General features: G+C 38.0%; 1 protein-coding gene across 2 annotated transcripts in view; it reads left to right on the top strand.

The window, feature by feature from the left end:
- Positions 1 to 14,175: 14,175 nt before the first annotated feature.
- The window catches only part of LOC102235150 (glutamate receptor ionotropic, delta-1), a 233,988-nt gene continuing 231,125 nt past the window's right edge, over positions 14,176 to 17,038 (top strand). For both annotated transcript variants that reach the window (XM_005804171.2, XM_023328070.1), the window contains exon 1: positions 14,176 to 15,784. In XM_005804171.2, the coding sequence (XP_005804228.1) occupies positions 15,706 to 15,784 (79 nt within the window). In that variant the 5' untranslated portion in view covers positions 14,176 to 15,705. The remainder of the gene's footprint in view (positions 15,785 to 17,038) is intronic.

Raw genomic sequence — 17,038 nt, 5'->3', positions numbered from 1 at the left:
AAAACTTATAATCTCTCAAGCTCAATGTATAAAAAAAATAAAATAACTGAATCTGCATAAAGTCGAGGCGGGTTTCATATGCAAAAGTAATCAGAAACTTATTTACATGCAGCTCCACCTTGATCCCTCAGTGTACCAATTACAGAACAAGGTGCGCATGTTGAAATCCTACCAGCAATTCCCCTTTTTGTGATACTTGTTTGGGCAGAATAAATGTATGATTCTTCTGGCAAATAACAAGCAAGTGTTTGAAGACTGTGTGCCTGCCTTGCTGTAGTTTGTCTCACAAATAAACAACCACTATAATGATTTTGACCTGACCACACTTTAACTTGCTTAATCTTTAACACACACATACACACACACATCTTTTATCAGTTCTTAGGGATATATTAAAAAGTGTAGAAACTGGGGAGCAGGGAGTCACTGGCGATCAAGCTGAAAGCCCATCATCTTCTAAATCCACACACACACCTGCGTGCGCCAACACACACATACCGTACTTTCTTACCTCTACAAATGCAATTAGAAGTTACAGCATAGCTTTTAACCAAAATAAACACTCTATACTCACCAATCACTTTATTGAATAAAATTGGCTAATTGCTTGCTAACACAAATTGTGAATCACCTGGCAGCAGTGTAATATATTTAATCATCTAGACCTGGTGGAAGACGATATGATGAATGACCAGCTGACATAACCAGCAGCAAACTGGTACTTTCAAAATGTACACAATAAAGTGGCCTGTGGGTGTAAAATATATATTAGTTCTCTTAGTAAGTCTTATATTTGGCCTTGGATATTTAAATGACTGCTGAAAGCTCTTTGGTGTCACTGATTCTGTGCCACCATGTAGCTCGAACTGAAGGCTCAGATCTCATCAAAGACTTCGCTCACAATGGTGATGAAACAAATGTCACAGCTCTCCAGTGAAATCAGACTTTCTACGACCTGCGCAAAACGCTATTTTTTTTCTAATTTAATTACTCCTTTGGCCAAATGGATAAATAATTTCCCTGACCACAGACACACAAAGCTCCTGTCAAAGTCGTTCTGAGTAAATGTTATCATCTGTCACCAAAGAGAAGTTGCCTGCAGCAAAGGCAGAAATAGAGACAAAATATGATCCCTCTACAAAAAGCCCGGGGCAGGCTGAAAACCCTGAAGAAGTGCGGTGTTACACAAAGCTTAAATCAGGTTTATTAATATCAATAAGTGTCACAGTCACACACATACAGTACATCTGCTGTCTTACTTACTCAGCAAAATTGCACGTCATGATCAAGTTGATATCAATTTTAAGATGCATGCCACATACTTATGGCCTGATCTACAAAGATTCCAAATAAGGATAATTTGTGTAAGAAAAAATATAGAGGAAGTGAACAAAGCCATTCAGTCAACGTTGGCCACACTTCCGCCTCGTTCGGTTGGGACTTCTGTCTTCGCAGTGGAGAATGGTTGTTTACAGCACAGCCAACGTCTGGTAAGCTTCTTAGCGTCCAACTGGCACATTAAATAAATAGCAAGCTATTTAGGTAAAATTTAGAACCTCAAGGCAGTCCAGGCCTCCAGAAAGCAATCATTTCTCAATATCCGAAAGTCCAGAGACTCTGTACAAAACAAAACGCAGAATGAGGGGCTGGTTTTTACCAGGCTACTACTAGTAATTGATCATAAGTGCTTTACAGTCTAACAGATACGATGCCAAATAGTAAAATTACAAGTTTAAGTGTTTGCAAAGGTGACTTGCATTGTATAGTTAAAATGGCAGACTTACAGTCTGTGGCAATCAACCAGGTAATGAACCCCAGAACTGTTTCATGGGTTTGTATACTAAAACGATATAAGCTAACTTCCAAGAGATGCACATAGCATCAGTAAAAATATTAGCTTATCGCTTTGTTGAACTGAGTAAATATGTCATATCATGATCTGACTTTGATGCTTGTGTAATTTGGAGTCAAGTTAAGCATAAGCTAAGCTATGGAGCACACATGTGGACTTGTATCTGAGCTAGTCTGGTTATTAGGATGTGATGAAAGTCTGTTTTGTCCATAAAGGTATTTCTGGGTTAGAACTACACTTTATATTTTTTTTCTGGGTAATCAAAATATGTTTAAATTAGTTTTGGTTTACTTCATTAAGATTGAATAACTTTGCTGTGGTATTTGTTCAAACAGTAAGATGCATGTTTTTGTGATAAAAAATAATAAAATGTAGTGATTTAGTAATAAAAAAAATGTCTGAAGTTTTGAACTGTTCTCAGTTCTGAAGAGTGGTAAGATGGAAGAAATTGTTAAAATAAACCATGATGAGTACCATATGAAGTATCCTGCAAGTCATGTATGAGATTCAGAAAACATAAAGTTGAAAACAGAGTAGATATTTTTGTAATTTGCATGCAAAATGCAGGCGATTGGTAGAACAGTGCACTTCAGCTTGGACACTCAGCATAGCGTTATCAGTATAATTACGTGGTGATAGTTTTCTTCAGCAAAGTTAAGGAACTCACTCTTCTGCATAAATTGTAATATTGTTTGCAAAGATGGGACGTATTTAATAAAAATGTTCTCAGACCATTTACAGACTTTGTCACTTGGCATAATGCAATTAGGTTCTGTTCATAGAAGATTGGAAACATAAACTGATAATCTGCTTCAGGAAGTTGTTTTCCTTATTTGTGGCTTTCACACCTTCACTCCGTTCATCATGTCAACTTGACTTAATGAAATCTCCCACTAATTTACTTTGAAGAAATGCCTGCTGATACGAGGGTATTCAGGAATAGCATTGACCTGGAAGAGGAATAAAGAGCCGAGTGGCAGGTGTTACAGCAGGTGGGTTGTTGACAAATGCCAACTGATAGAGAAATTCCCTTAAAGTTAATGAAGCAAAAGAGACACAAATTAAGAAAATTTATCTTAGTCTTTAAAGGGGAGATAAATATCTGTTTAAGTATTGACTGATGTATAACTACCTACCAGAGGCTTAATGATTAAGTCCCTTTTAACATGAAAATTGATCAGAAGCTTCTCATATAAATGAGGCCTGAGGCCTTTGCTTTTATGTTCATTACCTGAAAGTAGTTTCATTTAATGTTCCTTTGGACAGCAAGGAGGTTTCTTTCAGGAATGTTTCCAAAGTAGTTATTCCAACATTTTCCTGGATATAAAAGTAGTAACTGCAGGAGTTACCTGCAGTAATTATCCTGTCCTTTTAGAGAAATGCTTTTTGCATGAAAGGTTTTTTCCTTTTGACTGAATTTACCCCAAATAATTGTTCTTAACCATTGGACAGTGATTTGAAATCATCTGACCCCGTTCCATTGTCAAGTTCAATAACTTGCTAATTATTCAAGTTGATTCATGACAATATGAGAGGATATTTAGCAAAGTGCACACTGAATTAATATTTGAACTGATTGTTACACTTGGCATTCAATGTCTGCACTACAACTGCTAATAGTGTTATTTGAACAATTTTACAATTCTGTGTTAATGCAGCATTTTAGCAATTTAGCTTTTTCCCCATCTTACACTTCACAGATGAAACTATTAAGTCTAACTAGTCTTTTTTTTAATTATATTTTTTATTATTTTTTTCCCAAAACTTTCTGCAGCGTTAGAAGTTCACATAACTCACAATGGGGCAATCGTGTTAAGTGTTTTGCTGCACCTCACGAAGTAGACCATTAAAGAAAATGAAATTATGTTGAAATAGAATAGTAAAATGTGAAGATATGAATGCTTATGTGTACATGGGTCTTCCAAACTGATAATCACCTCGAACACCAAAGTAGTTACAAAGTGCCTGTAGGACTGAAGATTTAATGCACTGCTGAAAAGGTGTGCATGAGCAACAGCCCACAAACCTTAATTAAAGCATTTCATGCTTTTCTTGCAACATTCATGCAATAATTTTATTAACATATTGATCTGTTTTATGCTAGTGTGGATTTATAGCATTTATAGGACATATTTTATTTCTTTCTTCTGAGGTTTTGATTCCTGCCTGGTTCTTTTGAGAAATGGGATTAAACTAAAACACCTGTTTGCAACCCTTTGCTGATATTTATTTTAGCCAAATAACCACAGACAGTATTTTCTGAAGACATGTAAAACGTTGAATTCAAAATAATTCCCATATATCTGCACAGCTTTTCTACAGTGAATCCTTCATTCCTGAAATTAACTTCAGATCGTCTCTTTGGGCCGTTCATATTATTCTTCCACTTGTAAATAAAAAAGGCAACATAACTTTTTCAATTAACTTTCATGAATCAAAATCAGCTACGTGATGTTTTGTACATCTTTATTACAAAAACAGGTATTTAAATCCACTCGCTTTCTATTTTCAAGATATTTTTTCACACAGGTGCAGGTTCTTACCTACTTTGAGATCATTATCCCTGCTTTGCAGTGACTCATTATGAATATTTTGGCGATCCTTTCAAAGTGTGTGGCTGACTCAGAGGCTTCCACTGTCTTTTTTTTTTTTTTTTTTTTAAAGGCCTCAAAGAGCTTTTTAGATCTCGGCATGATGACACTACACATTTCAATAACAAAGTGAACAGCAGACACTGGATGTCAGATGAACAAGACGGGCTTCTCTTGTCACTCTGAATGGACGTTCTAATCTGCGACACTTAATCAGAAATGCTCTATTCCAATTTATTGATTTTGAAGGTGCGATAACATGTGCAGCTACTCTTCGGATTTATTTTCTGTATTTGAATTCGAGGCACGCACCTTCAGATTCAGCCTTGACACTCCAGGGCAAAAACTAATTAGCTCTTACCGAAATATGTGAACGTAAAACCCTAGGAGAGTGTGCGTCGTCATTTCCCTGTTGAAAATAACTTATAAAGTTAGAAATTACATGTTTTTCTTTTGTTTTTTTTGTTTTTTTGTTTCCCACGACTGACTTCTTTAACTGGAGCTGAACTCGAGTTTAACACTAAGTGGGCTGCAGGGTTATGTAATGTAGCACAGCAGATATTTACAGGAGCAGGCAACTGCTGCCGCGGCGGCTTAGGCAGTAATGATGGTGTGGAACTGACAAGCCAGCATGGCTGTATAAGATCAAGTTGGAAAAAGAAACAATTTCTGAAACATTATCTGCATGTACTGCTCTAGGAGTCAGTCATTATAGTTAAGAAAATTATTAGTAACTACCTTGAATTGTTTAGCCAGGAAATGAGTTTTCACCGCAAAGTTTGGGACAGTCATGATTCTTTTACTGCTGTGTGGTTGCTAAAGTTGAGTGTCTCCCACTTTTTTTCTTCTCTTGGCATCAGCTAAAAAATTCTACGTATTTTCCTGGGATTTGCTTGAATAGACGAACACACAGCCGATGCATAACTGTGGTGCTGGAAGAAAAACAATGCAGGATTTAAAATTTGTTTTGCAAATGACAAAATCCAAAAATTGCATCATGCTTATGTATTCAGCTTCCCATAAGTCAACACTTTTTAGAACCAGTTTTGTGTGTGATTAAACCAGCATGTCTCCAGTAAGTTTCCACATCTACAGACTGAAACTGGTACCTATTCAAGCTTAGTCAGAAAGTATCGAGAGCTTACGTGTGAACATGAAATTCCAAGTACTGACAGATTCTCAAGTATACTTGGGTCTAGGCGCTTCTACATTAACGTGCTTTGATCTAAGCCATTTGTTGCAGTTTGGTGTCTTTGTCCTATTTGGTGAATTTCTGTCCCAGCCTTGAGTCTTTTGTATAGTTCTTAAAATGTTTACTTGAAGGATTGCTGTGCATCTGTAGTAGTTCCAACCATTGTTTTAGTTCAGTTCCCTTTGTGTTAGTCTCTCTCCTTCTGTTTCCCTGCTGGCACTCCACCACAGCTGACCCTCATCTCCTCTGATTAGCTCGCCTGTTTCCTATGTCCGTTTCCACCCCTACCTCGGTGTCTAAGCTCCTGGTTTCATTGTTCATTGCTGGATTCTTCCATTGCTCTGCCTGATCTATATGACCTGCTCCATACTGCGATGCTCCTGTGTGTTTTTCTCTGCATTTACTTTTAAAGAAACTCTGTTCTGCTTCTGTCAGGCTCCACAAACCACAACATGACGTCTTCACAACAACTCTGCCCGACTTTTCTGTCTCTGCGGATCCCACAGCACGATGCTGTCAGCGCCGTATTTTACAATGGGGGATTGTGTTCTGGGTGATGTGCAGCAATTTAATTACTACAGTTGAAGTCGTATGTTTTTATACAAGTTGTAAAAATATAACATTAAATTGCACCTTTTCTGTTTTATGGCAGTTGGATTACCAAAATTATCTTTATTTGAGATAAATGCCAAAATATTGAGACATTTTTTAAAGTCTTTCCTCAGATTAAAAGTTTTGCATAAATTCCTTCATAATATCAAGGAGTTGATATTTTAGGTTTTCTTCAGCAAGCTTCTCACATTAGTTTGCTGGAGCTTTGACTGATTCGTCTTGCTTTGACGTTCGGTGACGTTCTACTTCATAAACTTGCCCGGTTAACCTTGAAAAATGTGTGCATCTCCATCTGTGGAGTAAAACTAGGGAACAAATTAAACATTCAATTTAAACAATACAACATTCAGTTAAAAAAGAAACATGTTTTAAATAAGTTTAAGGATGAAGCCCGATGACATTAGGTTGTAGTTTATTATACATTACTAGTAATATATTGGATAATATATTACTATTTTATCCAATATGTGTGTATGAACATGCTGTTTATCTTGAGGTTTTATACAACTTGGTAATGGTAATGTACATTTCTATAACGATAATTTATGGCATGGTATATAATGATATACGAGTACATTATTATATACAATGTATTTTTATTGATATTGTATTTTAAGACTGTTTTTGTGTATCAAATGGTGATGAATAGGGTACAAAGTGGATTAGGAGTTAATAAGCTTATATTTCTTCCTGCTCTTTTTCAAACTGACCTTTATACATGTTTGATTTTCTTTTTGTAAGTGTTTTCCTTGGTATGATCGTCTGGACAATCTCAAATTGTTAAGTGTGTGAAAACTTCTGAGTGGAAAGACTTTCTGGTTCTCAGTCTATCACAGTTTATTCCTTGTGAAATGAATAAACCGTTCATTCATTTCGGTTTATTTTGGTCTATGAGCCATCCGGCCCCCATAGAAACTTTTGTCATTTACCGCAAAGTCAAAGGATAAGTACCCAAGTGGAGAGAAGTACAACTGAAGAGATTTTCTTTTAAAATAATATCACATTTAAAATAAAGAAATGAATCCTCAGCATGTTCCACTGCTGTGACACGATTCACAAGGGTGCTAATAAATCATTGCCGACTCTTAACCGCTTGTGAAGGAGCCCATCTGCATAGAAAACTCTGGCGACTATCAGAATGAATTTCCCCAAAGTAGTCAAGTGGGACACATGCATTTAGATCCTCTGCGAGGATATCCATTTAGATTTCATGCTGTCTTCTCTCGCTGTTTTAAATTCTTTCATAAGGGCGATGACTAACTTTTGAAAAGTAGTCTGGAGGGCCGAAGGTGGGAAGACAGGAATCGCATTGAGTTGAAAGAAAACCGTGAACTGGGAGGAATACTAAGGATCTTGTCATCTCTACCCCTCACACCTAATATAAGAACAAGTGAAAAATCTTTGAAGTACATCTGTGGAGGCTGCAGCGGGTAAGCTAGGAGGAGAGATGTGGGAAAAGAGGGAGAAATGCTGGGAAAGTGGGTAGACTCTTATTTTTAGTTCAGCAAGAGCAGCTTCCCAGAGAACTAAAAGTTATGTTTGACTGTGATTAGATTATTTCTTGTTGGAGGCTGTGCTGTCAGTCTGACTTTTGTCTCCCATTATGCTGTAATATCGGTGCCATAGTTCATTTCCCTACACAAAGATAATGAGCAGAAGCAGAGTGTCTCACCTGAGGATCAACTGAAATCTTGCTGAGTGGGTTGTTATGTTGCCTCCTTTTTTCTTAAAAAAAAAAAGCGTTTTAGAGTTCTTCCTGCGATCCTTAGCTATAAAAAGGGGACATCGGCTGTTTCTCTGATCTTTTCCGACTCCTGTCAGCTCCTCCATGTTCTCCACTTAGCTTCATCATTTTTTTCCTGTAGTGCTGAATTTAACAATGAACCAAACCGACCTGCTCTTAACGACTCAAATTTTCGCTGCTCTCGTTTGCAGAGCGTACCTCTTTGCAGGTAGATGTCTGAGTTTGCTTCCGCTAATTATCTCCCCTTTCAAACAACCACATCAACTAATGAGTGTCTTCCAGGCACAGCTGGCGTGAAATGTGGCTGACACAGAGAAGAGTTCAATAGCACTGCTCAGGGCACCAAAAACAAACGGCTCAACAGTGGCGAATAGGCATATGATGTCTAAACGGCTCTGCAGGAAAAATTAATGCTCTACAGTTCAGACTAATGCTGGATAATAAAGAGTTTGTGTTCCAATGACACAATTGTACTCTATTATGAATTAACAAGCATATTGATGAGTGCAATTATTTGAACAATATCAAAATGGTTTCTGTTATTTTTCTGAGAAACTGCAACCATTTTAAGGTTTTATGTAAGTACGACACTTAGAACAGAGGTTTTGTTTACCTTCCATTTCTAGACAAGAAACAGTATTGACTTGCGGAAAGCAGAAAGCCCTTACTACATCTACATGTTCTTTTATTTCTCATGATAGCTACCACAGTTCTGTCTCAATCATTCACTGTTTTAATGCTCTGGGTTGTGGTGAGGGAATGGAGAAAAAGAAAACAGAACACAACAGCTGAAGATGTTTTTTTTATTTATTTACTTTTCCTAACTGAAGAAAAGCTTGGTTCACAAAAATAAAACCGGCAAATAATGAGCAGCAATTTTTTTCTCCAACTCTCAAACCACAGGTTTTTTTGTTCTTTTTGTAAAAAAACCCAGAAAAACAACAACAAAAAAGTGAAATAATCCCTGCACCCAACCATGAACACATTACAGTTGTCAAAATTAAGACCTAAAGAATCAGTGGTAAAAGTGGAAAAGTTGCTGTTCATCCAATCCAATGAACCTGAATAAAAAGGAAGGCGCAAATGTTGGTCGCTAGATGTGTTGACAATCCATTCCTATGCCACAGGTGGCTTAGGATAGATTTTATTTTTATTTTTAAGAACATTAAAACAGTGTGTAGTTTTAAAACCAGTTATATGCTAATTTGTATTGGTTATATTAGAAAAAAACAAACACATAAAATACCAGTTTGTGGTTGTAATATAACAAATCTTGAAAATGTAGGGTGTAAATACTTTGCAACATACTGCATCTCATACAGAATACGCTTGTTTTTAGTTTAATTTTGTGATTTAAACCTTCCTTGCATGCAGGTGTGATGGTATTGCTGACAAACAAGCCTTGACCTTGCTTGGATCTCCCACATCAGTTGGCACCATATTATAATAAGCCGTAACTCCGTGTTGATAGACCGCCGTGATGCCTTTGATGAAATCCTGAGATATTTAATGAGTTGGGAAAACTTACAAAAACCTCGGCTTTGGCAGCTGTCAGACTTTCCAACTTCAGCATGACACAAATCCGATTTCATTTCCTGCCGTCTTCGCAGTCCCTGTCCAAAGGTGTATATGCTTTTGCCATACAAGCATTTATATATGACCCAATATGCATTTCACTCAGCTTTTGCAACCTGGAAGGCTCAAATATACAATGTTACAGATAGTCCACATTTCCCTCATTGAAATGCTGAGTTTGATGGAGGTTGTCCATATTTTTTCCATAACATGATTAATCTATAATGTTACCTCAGGCTGTGTGTTTGGAAGTGCAAGCCTTACTTCACCTCTTCAGGTGCAGACAGGTATTGCTATTCCCTGCACATCTCTGCTTGACTGGAATGGATTCTCAACTTGTCTCAGGTTTAACCCTTCTCTAAATTGGTTTGGGGGAATTCATATAAAAACAACATCCAGGGTTGCCAAGGTATGCATACACCCTTTACTCACTTCAAACGACAGATTGTGATGGTGTGATGCAAGCGCAAGCTTTAATTAAGCTATAAATTAACCTACATCTGTTGCAACTGCAGAGCACGTTCCCTGGTCTCAGGGTAGTTCTTCCTGCTAACACCACAGTTATTATAGAATCCATGTATGCCTACTGCTGCAGCAAATGGTCTAATTATGTTGACTATATCAGTACATTTGATTGTGAGCTGCAGGCTCTGTCCAGTTCTTTTATTAGACCAAAGATCCAGGCTAATTAAGGCATTTTGCTGTGGCTTTTTTTCTCCATGGTACATATCTCATCATGATTTCATGTCCTTTAAGAGAAACAGAACTGCTGCACAGACAAAAAAAAACAAGGTCATTTCTTAAGCTTAAATGCTGGGCTTATGCTATTGTGACTGATGTTGATCAGTTTGAACCAGCCATTAGATAAAAAATTGTGAACCATTTTGTTGGGGGGGGGGAAACATCTCAACAGGAACCTCATCATTCTTTTCAGACTGCCATTTTGAGATGAAGACAGCAGTGATACTTTTTCAAAGCATGACAAAGAAATGCCAAGATGCTAAAATATTATTCATTCACATCAGAAGGCTGTGCTAATGACTTTAGTTCACATGAGAGAACATGTTCAGTTAAGATTAGCCTTCTGTCTTTAAATTAGCCAGAGGAAGACAATGCTAGTTTTGAACGTCATTCAAACCCCGACCAAGGAAATGGTCATAAAGGCAGCATTTTAAACAATATAATCGCCTGAATTTGAATGTAATTATGCATTCATAACTACATTCTAACTGTGTGATATAAAAACTCAATAGACCGTAAGAAGTTGCTAAGTTTGACTTTCTATCCGATGTGTGGTGTGAAGGAGCTCATTAAGCAGAACTTCAACAGCTCAAAAATAAATAAAAAAAGACTTGATGTTCTGAAGTAATCTTGACTTGGCCAAACTGAGTTCCTGCGGTGTGAACCCCAAAAAGCCAGTCATGGTGAAAAGATTGTGTGAAGATCCTTGACACAATCTTGACTCTGTGAAGATTGGGTCAAAATATCTCTACCGTAATAGATTTCTTAATAGTAAGACGTCTTGCTACTGGTTGATGCCTGTCGAGTTGGTGAGACAATCACCTATAAGATTTGGGAGGAAAATGCATTTTCAAATGGGACCAGGTATGTTTGGACCTTTTTCCCTTAATAAATTAAATCATCCTTTGAAAACTACATTGTGTATTTACAAAGATTGTTCTCTCTTATATTAAAAATTGATCTGAAAATGTGAAATATGACAAAACCAATTTTCTTTTTGTTTTTTAAGAAAATGCTTTTTTACAGCACTGTGATTGTGACATGAGACTAAATTGTGAGCACTCATGTTACTACTCATGGAAGAGTTGTAAGGGAATACAGATTCTACAGATGAGTCTAGCATTAAAACTGTCTTCTTTGATGGTTAGAAACACTTTATTTTTTTTCCCTCTGGCTTTCAAGCACCAGATGGGACAGTCTGACTTAATCTATATCTGCTGTCCCTGTCTCCCTGTCTTTCTTTTCCTCTTCATTGCTCATAGCTATAAACATATATGACTAGTCTTTGTAAAATTCCCCCATCTTTGCTATCATGACCAAACTGCTGCGGTCTCCGTATCTCTGTCTAGGCACACGAGACTACGGTATACTGATCCATAGTGTTGTGCATGTGGAATTGCACACAGAAAGATGATGATCATTAAAGCATGGATACTGGGAGCTGCACTGGTTGGAATGAACTGCATAACAACCCCCCCAAAATCTAGAATATTTTACTGGAATCCACAAAAATATATTCTTGCTGTCATTTGGTATACACCCCTACTTATTAATGCATGAAGCTCCCCTCCACAAGACATAAAACATGCTGCGCTATTCATTTAAATATCTGTCTATATGCAGATTATAAATAATAGAGAGCCTACATTAATTTTAACATACCTGATGCATATGGTAATGGTTACTGTGATAGATAGAGATTCGACTTAAAGCATCCTCACCAAGTGGAAGCTATGAACCGGAAGCAAAGTTATATTAATCACTTTTGGTTTTATTGCCATATTTAGAAAATTGTTTATCATAGTACTTTTAATAAAACATATCAAACTTCTTAGGTATTCCTTATGTAGACAAAGCAAAAGTTATAAAAAGACACTCAATTGAGATTTAATACAAAAACAAGACTTTATAGCTGTCTATATGCACGTCTTCTCAATATAGCAAGATGAAGGGAAAAGGGCAAATTTATATTGGGAACAAAAACTTCAAGGAATAAGGATTATTTTTGGGGCCCGTGTGAAGTTAGGCCACTTTCTAAATATGAATAATTCACTGAAGAAATATTTTCATCATGTTGCTTCATACATGAGTGAAATTAAAGGATTTTTATATCCTCCTTTGAGATGTTTTGAATTTTTTATGCTGTTTTGGACGCCGCTGAAAAGCTAAACCTCAAGGTTAAATCTACTGTGTTAAGGAAATGATAAGAGATCAAAACACTTTAATTGTATTTTACCCAAGCCGACGTACGGCTGGGATGAATTAAATATTGACATAAATGCGTCTCCTTTTTTAGCTGTTTAAGATAATTGGCCATCATTGTGAGCTTATTTTATCACAAAATGTATTTTGTACTGTTTGACAGTGGAAATGGTGAAACAATTTTTTATTTTTATTTTTTTTGTTTGCAAATGCATCATTTCAAACAGCCACTAGGGGCAGTGTTTGGTCTTTAAAAAAATATATAAGCTATTTGGATGTAGCTGGTTTATAATTGAAGAAACATTCATTTTATATAATGTACTATTCTCTCTGTTATGGCTTAAAATCATCTCTAAGAGAACAAATGTTTCAGGGACGAGGTATATACTTGTGAAGATGAAAAAATGCCACAGAGGGAGAAAGTGAATTGTAAACCACTTCAAGTTAGAAGCAAATTACTGAGTCACTTATTTAAAAGTTACAAATAACAGTAGAAAGTAAAAGAAGTCGTATATCTCATTCACAAGAAGCATTCATGTGTTCTGTTCATTCTATTCCCTTTTTTATTCCATTGACATGCGCACACAATGGGTTTATTTTTAGAATTGTAAAGCCACTGGATGAGCCTAAGACAGTTCATCTCAGCATAATTGTTTTGAAGTGCACTTTTGGTGCCGATTAACTAATCAGATGTTGAGGTTTATTTGATGGGCCACCTTGACAGTTTAATTATTCGAGGCTGTACTTTGGCACATGAACTTTGAAATAACATTAATAGCAGCATAACAGAAAAATGAAAAAAAGAAAATCACACTTGACAATGTATGTATTCCCCTAATATGTCACCCTGAAAATGCAAATCATGGGATCTATGAGGACATCGGAATCATCATGACATTTAAGGAGTGAAATCATTTATGGATACATTTGAATTAAATCCATTTATTGCCAGTTCTATTTCAATTATAAGCATTTATAGATAATTGTTTCAAGATTTTTAAAATATTATTTACAACAGCCTGGCAGTTTTGGCACTTGATAGAGGAGCTTAGACTGCGGCCTGTCCAATAGATTGTGACGTCTAATGGTTAAACTGAACAACAAGTCCACTCCAGACCAATCGATTGGACCCCAGACAACACGTGTAAGTAGGACTACTTAGTATCCATTTAGCCCAATTGGATACAAGGCCTGAGCTGGTAACCAAGATACTAACAAAGGATGTGACCTTGGCTCACAACGGACTTCCTGTATAGGATCATTTAGGTTGACAAACATGCTACACATGTTGGTAGTAAAATGGAAACACATTCTAAAATGCCCAAAATGGATATTGGAAAAATCGGTTCAGTTTGTGTAACATGTTAAGCTTTTTGGTATGAGTCCCACTTTATTTTCAGAGCTTTTCTGGATCAAACCCATACAGACCGTTAACACAGGGCGATTAGATAATGGTAGGTCCCATATGGGAGACATTGATCAACCCATTTCCTGCCAATATTTCTAATGTTGGCTGAGAACAGGGAAGCGTTGTCCATCATATACTCCAGAGCACAATAACCTTTATTAAATGAAAAAAATACTGAAAAAAGTATTAAAAATGTCATTTTTAATAATATATTTAGCAAATTATTAACACATTAAAATAAATACAGATGCATGTATATACGTATTTATCAAGCATATTTATTGTCAATTTTATTTCATAATTGACATGTAAAAATAATTATTCCTTTGCTTAGTGGCACAGTTGGACTTCCATAGCTGCATCTGTTGGCTCTATTTTTTTTTCACTGTTCAGAATTGAAGGCGCTGTCCAGCTCGCTGGTGGTGCTGAAAGTTTCTGCTCTGTGCCCACGACCGACTTAACCAAACAATTAAGAGATATTTCCGTAATTTTATGACATCCACGAGAAATATCCTTTAATTGTAAGATTATGCCCATCGAGAAAGTCCGACTTCTCCTTCTTCTTAGCCAGTTTGTACACGCAGAGGTGTATTTGGGGATAAGTGGTGCCCAGATGCGGATTTACAAGCAAAAGTAACGCACAAACAAAGCGATCCCACGATTAAAGACAAAGTGTGGCGTGAATTTTAAGGAATCCATTTTGCGGACATAGTTGTGTTCCCTTTTGCTTAATGATACTCCGGTAACTCCGGCCGCCTGCTCCCCGGTACACTCCGTCGTTTCTCATCCGTCAGCCACCGCCGAGGACAGATCGCGGCAAAGAAATCAGTTTCTTCCCCCCCCTCTCTCCATGACACACCAGCTGCGCTCCGCCGTTCCGCTTCGATCCCTCACGTCTCAGCCGAGGGGGGGAAAAGCGCACACTTCTCTCTCAAAAGTGAACTGTTTCTTCCACTTTTCACCTCTTTTGCAACATCTGTGTCGGGTTTGGTCTCTCCAGTGAGAAATTCTCGTCTGTTTTGGTTCTTTTTCTCGCCTTCTGCCTGTTACAACCTCCGGCTTTTTTATTATTATTATTATTATTATTATCGGCTCCTTGCGCGTCTTTCTCCGGCGAGTCCAAATCATTTCTCCCCGGCTCGTCAGGACGGCGGCAGAGTCGTGAAGTCTCCGCAATCACGTGATTGAGACAGAATTGAAGAGCGTGTTTTTTTCCCTTCTTCTTCTCTATCTCCCCTCTCTCCTTGGTGTGTGTGTGTGTGTGTGTGTGTGTGTATGTGAACCTCTATCCGTGTGTAGTTAGAGGGGTGTCCCTCCTCCGTGTTTTTTTCTCTTTTTTTTTTCAGCTGCTTGCCATGCTTTAGACGCCGGAGCGCCGGGAGAGAGAAGCGGGAGTGAGAGAGAGGTGCGCCGGGTCTCTCCCTCGCCGGGCTGTACCTGTCTCCTCAGTCCTATGTCGGGTCCCTGTCGGTTCCTCCTCGTCCTTTATGCCCACCTTCATGCGGTTGACCTGATTGTGTTGGCTTAGAGAGAAAGGAGGAAAAAAAAAACTTAGAAGGAAAGCATTTTTTCTTTATTTTTGTTCTTCTTTTTTCTTTTTCTTTTTTCTTTTTTTAAGATTTCACACCTGTCTGATCTGAAAGGAAAAGGACCGCCGTGGGGTTTTTTGGTATCAACTGATTGCAATTTTCTTCTCCGGGGAGGGGGTGGGGGGGAATTGCACCGTTTTGGACAGTGCAGGACAGTCGAGTTAAAAGCTTGGATGAGACGCCTCGCTCAAATACCGAGATGGAGTTGCTGCTGATCTGCTTTTCCTTTTGGATATTGCACTGCAATCCAGCCAATGCGGACTCAATCATTCATATCGGTAAGCGTCCGAGGAAACGTGATGCTCTTAGAGGCAGTTCTAAAGGGAATAAAAAAGCTCAGCCAACACATGAGATTGCAGTCAGACGGCGTTATAAACAGTCTAACCAGATTGTCTCCTGTCTTTAACACTATCAAACCAGGTAAAAAAGTTTTGTCCCTCCCTCCTCTCAATGCCATACATTTAGTCATTGCTATATTCTTTCTGCCCACTATAAGGTATTGAGTGAGCTCTTGCTTTTCTGCAGGTATCATCTCTGCATTAACCCTGGCTTCAGATCAAAAGCCATAATAAGCACATTCTGCCCCATAAATTGCGCTCTGTCTGCATTCAAAACACGGATTACAGTGAGTCGCGTTTTAATTAAAGCTTTGAAGAGCTTGACGTCCATAAGCCAACATACTCGGGTTCTTCCTCTTCTGATTTTTTTTTTTCTTTTTTCGGCTACATCTTGTGCAGCCGACAAGCTTCAACTTTCACCCAAACGTGACTGCAATGTCAAATAACAGAGAGAGAGAGAGAGAAAACGAGAGGGAGGGAGGCAGGGAAAGAGGTGGGGGACGTCAGCGGAGTTTTAGAGATGCAAAAGGGCATAGAGCCTCTTTGTACTTCAACTTCAAACCAGGGGTATGCAGAGATGGAGGCATCCTTTATCAGAGGATGTTCAAACAGATTCTCTTCAAACATGGTATTAGGCTTTATTTTTTTATCCAAACAAATAATTTGCATTAAATATTTGCATTCCCCCCCCCCACCTTGTCCTGATCAGATCACAGCTACCGGCCCTGTAATCCCTGATAAAAATGTCAATGTCACTTTGTTCAGATTTCCGTTCTGTCGCTGCTGCTGCTGCTGCTCACAGTTTACTGCAACAGTCTGGCAAGCAGCAGGTGCTCAGTCACTGGCTTAATACAGCAGCGGTAACACCATCCAGACGATGTTGGCTGATGCTTCGCATAGCGTTATAGGGTACCTCAATTATATTTCCTGAATTCCCCCTCACAGCGATATGTGTGTGCACTTTTTCAATCGCCGGCCGATGCCATTTTGATTAACAGAGGAGGAGCAGAGGCGGTTTAGAAGCAGTGTGCCTCCTGCATGCAAACCTATAATGCTCAGTAGGTCGTATGCATTAGATCTGATGAATATTTGCTGCTGTGGATGATAGACTCAGCACATCAAATGTTGCAATCTTCACCCGTAGCAGACTAAGCTCAAACTAGATGATGCTGAAGATTAAATGTAGTCGTATTA

Source organism: Xiphophorus maculatus, chromosome 22 (genome assembly GCF_002775205.1).
Source record: "Xiphophorus maculatus strain JP 163 A chromosome 22, X_maculatus-5.0-male, whole genome shotgun sequence".
Taxonomy (NCBI): Eukaryota; Metazoa; Chordata; class Actinopteri; order Cyprinodontiformes; family Poeciliidae; genus Xiphophorus; species Xiphophorus maculatus.
This window is presented reverse-complemented; position numbering and strand designations above follow the sequence as displayed.